General features: G+C 59.3%; 1 protein-coding gene across 1 annotated transcript in view; it reads right to left on the bottom strand.

Moving 5' to 3' along the window:
- Positions 1-254: 254 nt before the first annotated feature.
- Positions 255-12,575, bottom strand: part of RTN4RL1 (reticulon 4 receptor like 1) — a 95,508-nt gene continuing 83,187 nt past the window's right edge. Inside the window, exon 2 of the mRNA XM_023184725.2 lies at positions 255-3,369. Coding sequence (XP_023040493.1) covers positions 2,045-3,369 — 1,325 coding nt within the window. The 3' untranslated portion in view covers positions 255-2,044. The remainder of the gene's footprint in view (positions 3,370-12,575) is intronic.

Genomic DNA, 12,575 nt, shown 5'->3' on the forward strand with positions numbered 1-12,575 from the left:
TGCCGACCCGGGGCAGCCAGAACGTGGAAAGTGAATCGTGTCCTGAGCGGGCGAGGGAAGTGCCACGAAATGGAGCACTAGGGTGTGTGTGCTCTCACGTGTCCCGTGATTCAGTGTGCCCCTGCCCCCTGCGGCTCCTCCCGCCAACAAATGTGCTGTGTTCCCAGAGCTGTGCCCGGCCAGGCTCGCCCACCCACAGAAGCCCAGGATCTGCCACCTGTCAGGAATGCGGGGTTAGGAAATGAAAAACAGGGTTCTTGTCCAAGATTGTTTATTGTTATTATTATTTTTCTCTCTTAATTGGATTCAGTGTTTCTGGCTCCTCACACACATCCTCTCTGGTGGGGGATTCAGGTTTGTGCAAAGCGCAAAGGAGCTTGTGCCCACCTGGGCCCCCGGCCAGCAGCATGGCTGGCTTTGATCGGAGCCCCCCTTCCCTGTCCGGGCTCGCCTGCCCCAGTCCCTGCTCCTGAGCCCTGAGTCCGGCCTCCCGAGCCTCTGCCTGCACCCTGAGCATCCCCAGGTCGGCTGGGAGGGCCGGGTCTTCCGTGGTGCAGAAGTGCCTGAGATGGTTCATGAAATGCCCTCGTTGGTTCCCTTCTGCTAAGGCCCCCCGACGCCTCCCTCCTGCTGTCCTACACAGGGCCCTTGCTGGGTCACCCATCAAAGAGCCTCAAGGAAAAATTCAGCAGCTGAGCCATGCGGGAGACCTGGGCTCAAGCCCAGAGTCTCCTTGGCCCGTCCAGACTGTCACTGACCAAACGCGAGGCTGAGGACACGGTCCAACCCTTTGGACTAACACTGCGGATGCTGCCTGGCCTGCTGGCTTCCAGACCCAAAGCCCCTTCCTTCCCCTTCTCCATCTCTCTCACCCTCAAGGCCTGGCTCCCTGACATACAATAAGCTGCTTCTCACTTCTCACCCTGAAGCCAACAGCTACGACAGCAGGGGTGACAGGGTGCTCCAGAGTGGCAGACAGGCTTGTGTTGCATATAAAAACAAGGTGATGCCCTAAATATCTAAGAATATTGGTCCCCCAAAGTGACTCTTGCTGCCTCCCCGTCCTCACCGTCCCCGCTGACACCTTGCCCCAGGCCCTTGGCAAGCCCAGGTTCCTTGGAGACTATCATTGCCAGGTTGGGATTCTAGACAAAAATTCTATCACTTTGTTCTTGCTAGAAATCACCAATACAATCCTTAGTTCAGCAAATACAGTTTTCTGTATAGTTTATAAACATGAAAAGACGTACAGTTAGGTAACGGAGTGGGAGGGGACTGTGCATGTGTATATATATATATATTTATATGTAGAGTGTGAATATATATAAGTGGATGTAGTTATAAAACTGCACCTTCTGTGAGAACCTCATTGCCTGGGATGAAGTTCTACATTTCAGCCTCTGATGATCTTTCCTTTGGTAACTGGTTCTTGGATCCCAGCAGTTGGGCCTGGGTCTGTCAGGGTTGCCTGAGACATTAGGAATGAGAGGCCTTGCCCCCGAGGGAGGGGCTGAAGGTGGAGTAGGGTAGAATTCAGGGCAGGGTGACTCAGTGGCCTCAGGCAAGAGCCAAGATGCCACCTGCTCATGTGTGCCCACACTGCTGGCCGCCCAGCCTCGTGGGTGAGCCTCGTTTGTTCTCTGAGTCCTGCTTTCTCCAGGAACCACAGGGCCCTCCGGGCCTCTCCGAACCATCGGGATTCCACAGAGCCCCGGTGCCGCCGCTGGGGGCAATTGTCCCACTGTTGCTAGTGGAGGGGGCACTTGGAGTGCCTTTTCCCACCTTGCCGGAGTGGACACTGTCCGTGGGTGCTCTGCGGGGCTGGCTGTGACAGCCGGCTGAGATGCGCCAACCCCTCCCGCCTAGGGCTGTACACTTTGGGTTTATAATCCACATGGCAGGGTCCAGACGCCAGACAGCAGCCGAAGCCTCTACCAGCCTTTTCCTGAAACCCAGCAGGTCTTCCACTGGTTAAAAAAAGAAGAAAATAAATTCTGTTCCTTGGTGGACATGTGGCAGTGCTGGGTGCTGACGCCCTGGGTCCTCAGCGGAGAGAGACCGCCAGCCCCAGTGTCCAGGCCAGGAGGGAGGCCCCCAGGGAACTGGCCGAGGAGGCCTGCTGCACCCCGCTGGGGGCACGGATGGGGGTCCTGCGGGCACACTTGCCCTTCCTCTTGGGCCGGGCCGTGGGCATGATGTCGAAACTGAACTTGTGCTGGTAGTCAGGTGCATAGTCTGGCAGGTCGGGGGCCTGTTTCCCGGCGCCTGCCTTAGAGATCTGATTGCGGTTCCTGTGGCTGGTGCAGTTCTTGCCCGGCTTCCTGTGGCCCGACCGGGAGCCGGGTGGATGGCCATGCGGGTGGCCCTTGCTCCTGGTGGGGCCGTGGGGTGAGTGGTGCTCCTTGCGGGCAGCCCTGTCGGTGGTGGTGAGCGTGTGTGACTTGATCTGGTGGGGGGACGCTGGTCCCGTGCAGTTCCGGAAGTCCTCGGCCCTCAGCAGCTTCAGGTCCTGGCCGTGCCGCAGCCCGGGGGACAAGCAGGGGACAGCGGAGCTGGAGCCTCGGAACCTCTGCAGCCATTCCCACAGGGAGCGGGCACGGCAGCCGCAGTCCCAGGGGTTGCCATTGAGCCGGAGAAACTCCAGGGCCCCCAGCGGGGCCAGGCACTCGCCCTGCAGCTCTGAGAGGCTGTTGTTGAAGAGGAAGAGGGTGGTCAGCCTGCGGAGGTCGTGGAACGCCTTGTGGTGGACCCACTGCAGCTGGTTCTCGTGCAGCAGCAGACGGTCCAGGTTCACCAGGCCCCGGAAGGTGCCCGGGCCCAGGCTCCACAGCTTGTTGCCGTGGAGAAACAGGTGGCTGAGGTTGACCAGGTCCACGAAGATGTCGTCCTGGAGGTACTCGATGTGGTTGTCCTGCAGGTAGAGGTACTGCAGGCTGTGCAGGCCGCCAAAGATGCCGGCCGGTAGGGCGCTGAGCCCACACTTGTAGAGGTAGAGGGCGTGAAGCTTCACCAGGCCCTGGAAGGTCTCGGGTGCCAGCGTCCGCAGCTGCCGGTTGTCACCGAGGTCCAGCTCCTCCAGGTGCACGAAGCCCTCGAAGGTGCTGGGGTGGATGTACGTGATGTTGTTCGAGTAGATCCACAGGGTGACCATGGCGGGGCTGAAGTGGCCGGGCTGGAGGAGGCCAATGCGGTTGTTCTGCAGGAAGACGCGCTCGCTGTCCACGGGGATGCCCGCCGGGATGGCCGCAAAGTTGTGCGCCTGGCAGCTGACCGTCATGGGCGCCGGGTAGCACACGCAGTCCCGTGGGCAGCCGCCACCCAGGGGCAGCCCCGCGGCTACCAGCAGCAGCAGCAATTCCACACAGCACCCTGGCAGGGAGAGAGAGCACAGCCAGGTCAGGGGCCGTGCAGGTGAGGATGGGCACCGCACCCTCCGGCACCCGCCGGGGCCGCATCCTCGTCTTGGCTGAGCTCAGTGAGAGCCTCGCCCCTGGCTGGAGCAAGGCCAGGGTCAAGGCCCAAGCCTGGAACCCGTCGGGGACGAGAGGCCTCCCCTCCTTGGTGACCCATTTCTGCTGGGCTGGGAGGTGAGTCTGGGGTGAAGGCCCTATCACCCCCACACCTCCTTAGTTCCACCCCACAGCTGCTGAGCCCCAGCCCCACCTGCTCCAGCTCCTTCAGTCACACTGCTGAGGTGGAGGCCATGACCCAGGGACACAGCCGTCAGCCTCCCGCTCCCCTGCTAGCTCTGCCACTGGTGGCTGTTACCTGCTCTCACAGATACTGAGAGGGCTCTTGCTCTAATGTAGTAAATATCTCATGTAGAGTCCTGAGGAATCTCTGTTTGTTTTTATATTTAATTTCATTTAAGTTATTTATTTTTGATTGATTGATTGATTTTTTTTCCACGGGGGACGGAGTCTCGCTCTGTCGCCCAGGCTGGAGTGCAGTGGTGCAATCTCAGCTCACTGCAAGCTCCGCCTCCCGGGTTCAAGCGATTCTCCTGCCTCAGCCTCCTGAGTAGCTGGGACTACAGGTGTGCACCATCACACCCAGATAGTTTTTGTATTTTTAGCAGAGATGGGGTTTCTCCATGTTGGGCAGGCTGGTCTCAAACTCCTGACCTCAGTGATCTGCCTTGGCCTCCCAAAGTGCTGGGATAAACAGGTGTGAGCCACCGCGCCTGGCCAGAATCTCCTTATTTAAATCATTCCCAATCACAAGCAGAGCATGCATGTGTGGCACCAAAGTTCACCTCAAATAATGTCTCCTTTACAGTGTCTTCCACGCCCTCAAAACATAGAGGCAACACCCCTCCTAAGCCTCAGTTTCCTCATTTCTGAAACACAGACATGGCCGGACGAGGTGGCTCACGTTTGTAATCCCAACACTTTGGAAAGTCGAGGCAGGTGGATCACCTGAGGTCAGGAGTTCGACACCAGCCTGGCCAACATGATGAAACCCCATCTCTACTGAAAACACAAAAATTAGCCGGGTGGCAGGTGCCTGTCGTCCCAGCTACTTAGGAGACTCAGTAGTACTCAGGAGGCTGAGGCAGGAGAATCTCTTGAACCGGGGAGGTGGAGGTTGCAGTGAGCTGAGACTGCACCACTGCACTCCAGCCTGGGTGACAAAGTGAGACACTGTCTCAAAAAATAAATAAATAAATAAAGTGAAATACAGACAATAGCAGTTCTCCCTGGCAGAGCTGAGAGGGCGTCCTGAGAGGGCGCCTGTCTGTGAAGGCCTGGGGGTGGCACCAGCTGTCAGACAGAGGCTGCCCCAATCCCAGCCCGCCTTCTGGCCTCTCCCCTCTCCCACCTCACTCCAGCCCCCAGGCTGTGGCTGCAAAACCAGGCCTTGCCTCTCGACTGTCCAGAGCGTTTCCTCTGTAGCTTCCCTCTAATTGGGCATTAATTAGGCATTCGTTAATGGATCCTTAAAATAATTTATTTTCGAATGTGTCCAGCCTGTGGTCGGATAATGGCCCTGCGCTCATTACGGGAGCAGCCTCATTACGGACCATCGTCATTACCTACCTTTTTCCAGGGTCGCAGCTGCCCCAGGCGGCCGGGCAGGCGCGCCGAGGTTGGGGGGCCGGCTCCAGGCCTCCAGGCCCCCACCCTGGAGGGCCAGGCAGCCATCTCCTCCCTACCCAGCTAGGCTCCGGCCCCTTTGCTTCTAGCTTTCCAGCCAGGCCCGTGGGAGAACCGGGGCAACCGGGGCTCCCGCGGCAGCTGAGTCCCTGCTGCAGCTGTGCCCAGAGCTTGTGGGATGAAAGAACCAATCCTCTGCTCACTCTCGGGCCAGCCCTGCTCCCGGCCTCGTGCCGCTGCCTGCCCAGGCTCCCGGCCCAGCAGGCCTCACTGCCACTCTCACCCCCTCGTTCCTGGCAGAAACAGCGTCGTAAATAAGTGACAGCTCCCAGCTGTTGGGAGTTATGGGCTCCCAGAGAGTGGCAGCTGCTTCCTGTCCCCTGTAATCACCCAGCTTCGACTGAACATTTCCAACACATAAAAATCATCGTACATAATTTGTTTTTTTTGCATAATTGGGCTCGGTTGCGATTTCAGAGGAGTTATGACTTCAGCGGTGGTGGTGGCACAGCTTCAAGGACCCTTTTCTGGGCCAAGCCGTGCTCTCCGTGGCCTCTGCAGCGACTTCAGTCCCGCCCAGTGCACAGCCCGCAGGCTGGGCCGAGGCTGCTGCTGCTCCCTCTCCTACCTCAGTTTCCCCTCCTGCCACGTGTAGGAGATGATGGTAGTGTCCACCGTCCCCACTTGGAGGCTCAGATCTGGCCTCCAGCCCCTGCTGCCTGCCTCCAGCTGCCCAAGGAGCCCCAGCCCTGCAGGGGGAGGCAGAGGTGTGAGGGGGGAGGAACCTGGGCTCCAAACCCCACCTGACTTTTGGGAAACCTGCCCACTGCCTGAAGCCTCCACACCCAGGGCTGGAAGGGGGCCCCAACCCACACCAGCTGCACCTGCCACGGAGCCAACACTCCGTGTCTCTCTCAGCTCACACTCCTCACCCCTGCTGGGGCTGCTACCCTCCAGGAAGGCCGCACCTGCAGGAAGCTTCCTCCCCCCGGGAGTGGCCCCGCTCCGCCACCCTGAGGGAGCCGGGGTGCCCCTCTTAGCTCAAGGGTGTTCATGGTGTTCACTGCGCCTCATCCCATATCTCAGGCTTTTGGGGATGGGGCCACAGCCAGGCCACTCTGCAAAGACAAAGCCATTTCCGTCCCTCAGGCTGCAGCACGAGAGGCCTCGCGGCAGGGGGACGGGGGTGGTATGTGTCCGGCTCAGCGCTAATCCCACTCGACATTTGCACAGCTTACTGGAGTTTACAAAGTGCTTCTGCTCACGCTCCCCTGAGCCTCAGAACTACCCTGTGTGCTGGGCGTGGGGAGCCCTCCTCCACCCACTGTGTGGCTATCTCCGTAAGGCCCAGGATGCAGTTCTCTGAAATGAAGCTAATAGGGGTCCCACAGAGAGACATTTCCCCATCAGACACAAAGCAGGTGCCTCCAAGGGATGTCGGGGAACAGGGGAAATCAGGCAAGGACCCCAGTTTAGGCGAAAAAGCCAAACGGCCCCCAAATCCAGGTGTGGGCTTGGTATGTGGCTTGTGGGTGTGCCGTGGGTGGGCGGGGTCAGAAAGCAGGGGTGGAGTGAAGACCCAGGGCAGGAACCCTCCTGCCCCTCCTCTGAGAGGGCTCCAGGCTTGTGCAGGGCCTGGCTCACATTCCCTGTCTCAAGGAAGAACAAGCCATTGGATCAGGGGCCTGGAGGTGGGGGCCGGGCAACAAGCCACAGGCACCAGGGTGGGCAGCCCCTCCGGTCCCAGTGCCTGAGGACAGTGGAGGGCCCCTCGGGGGCCAGGCCGGGGATCCAAGTCCCAGGGAGTGTTCACCAACCTTCAGCACTGTTCAGAGGCAGGGGACCCATGCCAGGGAAGCTGTCCTTCCAGGCACCCCTGCCCCTCCTCCTGGGGAATGGGGACGTCTCGGCTGAGTGCTTCTGTACCCTGGAAGCTGGTCCCATCTCCAAGACCTGGACTAGCTGTTCCAGCCGGCTCCGCTGCCCAGTAACCCCTGCCAGAGCCAGTGGGTGCCCCAGTCTTGGATTGTTCCCCCTGCTGGGTTTCTCCCAGAGAGGCTGGCACAGCATTGCCACGGCTCCTCCCGTGCCCCTCCATGCAGCCCTTGGGAGCCCCGACCCACTGATTGCCTGATTAATATACTAACAATGAGGCCCGCGCCTTTGCGGTGCATTTTAAGATTGCAAATTAGCAGGGATCAGAGTCTCTGTGGAGGAGCCCTGCACCCCCTCCCACCAGCCTCCTCCTCCCCTCCTGGGTGGGGCAGGGGTGGCTCTGCCCGAGGGGACTGAGGAGAGCAAGGCTGGGCCTCCCCCAAAGCTCCCCCAAGCTTTCCCTGGGGTGTCCCCCTGCTCCTCCTCTCCTCCAGGGGCACGCACTCGGCTGACTGCTCGGCTACCCCCAAACCTCCCGGCCTCCCACACGCCTGAGCTCACCCGCATCTCCACAACCTCATTCATTCCCTCCTCCATTCAACACTTGCTGCCTGAGCTCCGGCATGTGGGGGGTGCCCGTGGGGAGGGCCCAGAATGAGTGGGTGGGGGGACATGGGGCATCCTCATGGCTCACTAGCAGATGGGGGTTCCTGAGACCAGGCAGTCTGGCCAGGTGCTAGGGCCTGGAGTAGGCCCCTGGAGGTGTGTGTGGGAAGCGGGGGTGCCGGGAAAGACCCCGGCCATCTCTGTGCCACCTGCCAACATTGTTCCGTCACCTCCTGGAGGATGAATCTGGGAACCAGGGAGAAGGGTCCCTGCCTCACAGGGTTGCCTTAGGATTCCAGCCAGCACAGGGGAGGCAAGGAGAGCTGGTATTGTGTCGAGGTCCTCCCTTCTGCAAACTCCCAAGTCCCTGCTTGCTGGGCAGGGAGCATGGGGGCAGGTCAGGTGGGTGGCCTGAGCATGCATGGGAAGGCGCCCTGCCCAGTCCGCTCCGCAGCCCCACGTGCCTATGCGTGGTCCTGTGAGGCCAGACCTGCCGGAATGGGCGGGAAGGGAAAGGCAACACGCAGAGGCCCTGTAGTGGGAAAGGGGCGACGTGCCCCTTCCTACCCTGGCTCTGTCTCTCAGGCTCTAAGTACACAGAGCTTCCAAGGAGGCTGTAACGTCAGCTCAGCTGGGCTGGGGGAACCCAGAGCCAGGATGGCCAGAGATCTCCCCACTGGTACAGCCCAGAAGGGTCCTTGCCCCAGGCCCAGGCCAGGTGGCTGTTGCGGAGGGCGCTCTGCAGCTTCCCAGCCCCTGGAAGCAGGACAGGACCAACCAAGGCGGACCCAGACCTAACTGTGTACGAGAGTCCTCAGGACAGCCCCCGGGAGCTGCACCAGTTCATGAAGGAGGAAACGAGGTCCGCGGGGGGAAGGCACCGGCCACGGCACACGGCTGGCGACAGGGCAGCGAGCAGGCCTCACTCAGCTGACTGCGGAGTCCAGGGCTCTGCCCGCAGATCCACCGTGCACGGGGTGGGCAGAGCATCCTCCACGAAGGGCTGGTTGGCCCTCACAGGCCCCAAAGCCTCGAGCTACTCACCCCAACCTGCCAGCACCAAAGGGACTGCCCCTCCCTGTGCCTGAGCCGGGGTGGTCCCATGGGCTGGCATCCCCGCAGCCCCCCGGGCAGGGCCGTGGGGCTCTCTGAATCTCTGAGATGGGTCAAATCCCTCTGGCTCTGCAGCCCTCCCACCCTCCCCCTCCCCGCTTTCCCAGCCCTGGCAGATGCTTCTCTCTACGCCAATCGATGCTAAGCCAATGCTCTCTGCTGGTCAGATAACAGCCTTAGGCCAGGCTGGCTGCACTTGGGGCTGCTGGTGTCTTAGGCTACTTGGCACTGTCACTCCATGCTGCACCCAAGCGCAGGCCACTTCCTGATGGGCCCATCACCCCCTCCCCAGCCCCGCCTGGAGCCTGGCTCAGCCCTGGAGACATGGAAGCCAGCCAGCGCACAGCTGGGCTTCCCTCGCCCTATTGCTGGACGTGGGGCGTGGGGTGTGCAGGATGGGCAGGGAGGGGCTCCTTGTCCATGGCATAGGGCATTGGAAAGAACACAAGCTTTGGAGCCAGAGAGACCTGAGTTTGAATCCTAGCTCCCCCGTTTTTTTTTTTTTTTTTTTTTTTTTTAAGACACGGTCTTGCTCTGTCGCCCAGGCAGGAGTGCTGTGGCGCAATCATAGCTAACTGCAACCTCAACCTCCCAGGCTCAGGAGATCCTCCCACCTCAGTCTCCCGGACAGCTTGGAATATAGGCCCACACCACCACGCCCAGTGAATTTTTTATTTTTAGTGGCGATGGAGTCTCACTATGTTCCCCAGGCTGCTCTTGAACTCCTGGGCTCAGCCTCCCAAAGTGCTGGGATTACAGGCGTGACCTCAACTTAACTAGTGTGTCCCCACGCTTGTGTGAGCCTCATCTTCCTCACCTGCAAAATGGGGCAGTCATTTAAAGCTCCAGCGGGGCCCTCTCGTCTGCGGACGTCGGCCTCCCCCACATCTCCATCTGTCACACGAAAGCCTCCCAAACTGAGCTCTGCTCTTCCCCCACAAGCCTCCTCCACTCGCGTATAATCCATCTCAGTCAGAGGCAGCTCCTTCGTTTCAGCTTCTCCGGCCAAACACCTTAGAAATATTTTAGACGGAATCTCGCTCTGTCGCCCAGGCTGGAATGCAGTGGTGCGATCTCAGCTCACTGCAACCTCCACCTCCCGGGTTCAAGCGATTTTTGTATTTTTAGTAGAGATGGTGTTTCGTCATGTTGGCCAGGCTGGTCTCGAACTCCTGACCTCAAGTGATCTGCTCACCTTGACCTCCCAAAGTTCTGGGATTACAGGCATGAGCCACCGCGCCAGGTCAACTTCAAAATGTATTCAGCAACTATCCACTTCTCATGGCCACCACCCCAGTCTGGGCAACCATCACCTCTCGCCTGGACTACTGCAAGAGCCTCCGAAGTGGTCCCTCTGCCCCACCCTTGCCCCTGCATCTCATCTAACACAGTAGCCAGGGAGATCTAGCAAGAGTCTGCTAGAACACGATGCTCCTCTGCTCACCCCTCCGTGGCTCCCATCTCACTCAGTAAGGTCCCTCCAAGTCTGTTCTGTGGCCCAGAGACTCCGCTGGATCTAAGCTGCCAAGCCCTCGTTCCCTCCCCTGCCGCAGTGGCCTCCCTGATGCGCCTTCTTCCCTGCTTCTTGCTGTCTCCGTCTTTCAAGCAGCCGGGAGGGCCCCGTACGAGGCCCCCAGTGGGCGCCCCAGGATCCATCGGGCCCCCCACGATCCATCGCGCCCTGGACCCCGGCAAAGCGCGGCTAGGCCCAGCCTTGAATCCTCAGGGCCGAGGGCCAGAGAGCTCCTCTGACGTTTGAGTCTTTTCGCCCACCAGGCCCGGGCGACCTGCAGAGTGGAGGGCTTTGCCTTCCCGCTTCTCACCAGCCCCACCCATCTGCAGGGACTGTCCCTGCGCTGCGGCTCCTGGGAATGCCCATGCCCTGCAGTGGTCACTGCACAGATGACCTTGGCAAGAGCCATCTCTTGGAGAAGGAACCTCCAAGTGACAGTCCTGAGAGCCAGGGATGCTCCACCTCTAGCCTTTTGCACGTGCTGTTCCCTCTGCCTGGAGCACTTCCCAGGGTGTCTGGGGGGCTCCTGCCCTCACCTCACCATTCGTAGCTGTCCCTGCCTCTTCCTCAGGTGCCCCAAGTTCCCTGAGGCCTTGTCTGAGCAGCCTGCTGTTTTTTTGTTTTTGTTTTTTTTGACGGATCTCACTCTATCGCCCGGGGTGGAGTGCAGTGGCACAGTCTCAACTCACTGCAACCTCTGCCTCCCAGGTTCAAGCGATTCTCTTGCCTCATCCTCCTGAGTATTTGAGATTATAGGCGCCCGCCGCCACGCCCAGCTAATGTTTGTATTTTTAGTAGAGACGGGATTTCACCTTGTTGGCCAGGCTGATCTTGATCTCCTGACCTCTAGATCCACCTGCCTCGGCCTCCCAAAGTGCTGGGATTACAGGGGTGAGCCACTGCGCCCGGCTTTTTTTAAAAAATAGAGATGGGGTTTCACTATGTTGACCCAGCTTGTTTCAAACTCCTGGCCTCAAGCAATCCTCCCGCCTGGGCCTCCCAAAGTGCTGGGATGATCGGTGTGAACCACCGTGCCCCGCCACCCTGTTTCACTTTACCCCACAGCATTCTCCCCTTATAATATGCTACATGATTTCATTATTATTATTATTCTTTTTGAGATGGAGTCTCGCTCTGTCACCCAGGCTGGAGTGCAGTGGCGCCATCTCGGCTCACTGCAAACTCCACCTCCCGGGTTCACGCCATTCTCCTGCCTCAGCCTCCTGAGTAGCTGGGACTACAGGTGCCCGTCACCATGCCCGGCTGTTTTGTATTTTTTAGTAGAGACGGGGTTTCACCGTGTTAGCCAGGATGGTCTCGATCTCCTGACCTCGTGATCCGCCCACCTCGGCCTCCCAAAGTGCTGGGATGACAGGCGTGAGCCACCGCGCCCGGCCAATTTCCTTATTTTTCTTATTGACTTTCCATCTCTTCTGAGCGTTGACTCTGTGAGGACTGTGGTTTTATCTGCTGTGTTCTCTGCTGTACCCTCAGGGTACAGAACACTGGCACCCAGCAGGTGCTGTGTCACAACGGCTGGATGAAGGAAGGGCCTTTCTGAGTCAGCAGGGGGGCTGAGAGGTGCTGCTCAGGAAGCCTTAGGCCCAGGGCCTGGCTCCCAGCAGGTGATCCATAAACAGAGGGGTGCTTACCAAGCGTGAGGAGCCTCAGAGCCTCCAGGTGAGAGCAGAAACTAGGCCCTGGCTCTATCCTGAGGCTCCCTGGTCAATCACAGGTGACCAGAGAGCGAGGAGAGTTCTGGGAAGGAGGATCCAGCACCAGGTCAGCCAGAGGCACAGGGCAGGGTGAACAGGGCAGCTTTGCCTGGGACAGAGGGGTTTCCCAGGATGTGGGGGACTTTCAGTGCTAAAACCAGGACAGTCCCAAACAAACCAACCAACCAGGACAGGTCAGTCATCCAGGTCATTGGGGTCAGGCTCATCCAAGGCCTGTGCCTCCCTCAATAAAACCCCTGAATGCAGGACGGGGAGGGACACACGGGCAGGCATGAGGCACGTGTCTTCTCAAACACCATGCGTCCCGCTCAGTCCCTGCAGCCAGGAGGTCGGCCTGGGCCCAGACTGAGCCTGTGCGTGGTGTGTGTACCTGCGTGTCATGTGCACGTGTACATGTGTGCACGGGGTCTATGTGCGTATCTGAATGTGTGCGTGTGTGCGCACACAGGGTCTGTACGGATCTATGTGTGAATGTGTGCCTGTGTGTACAGGGTCTGTGCGTCTCTGTGTGAAAGTGTGTCTGTGTGTGCACAGGGTCTGTGTGCGTCTATGTTGAACGTGTGTCTATGTGTGCACGGGGTCTGTGTGTGTCTCTGTGTGAATGTGTGTCTGTGTATGCATGTGTGTCTGTGTGCA

This window comes from Piliocolobus tephrosceles, chromosome 16 (assembly GCF_002776525.5).
Source record: "Piliocolobus tephrosceles isolate RC106 chromosome 16, ASM277652v3, whole genome shotgun sequence".
NCBI classification, from domain to species: Eukaryota; Metazoa; Chordata; class Mammalia; order Primates; family Cercopithecidae; genus Piliocolobus; species Piliocolobus tephrosceles.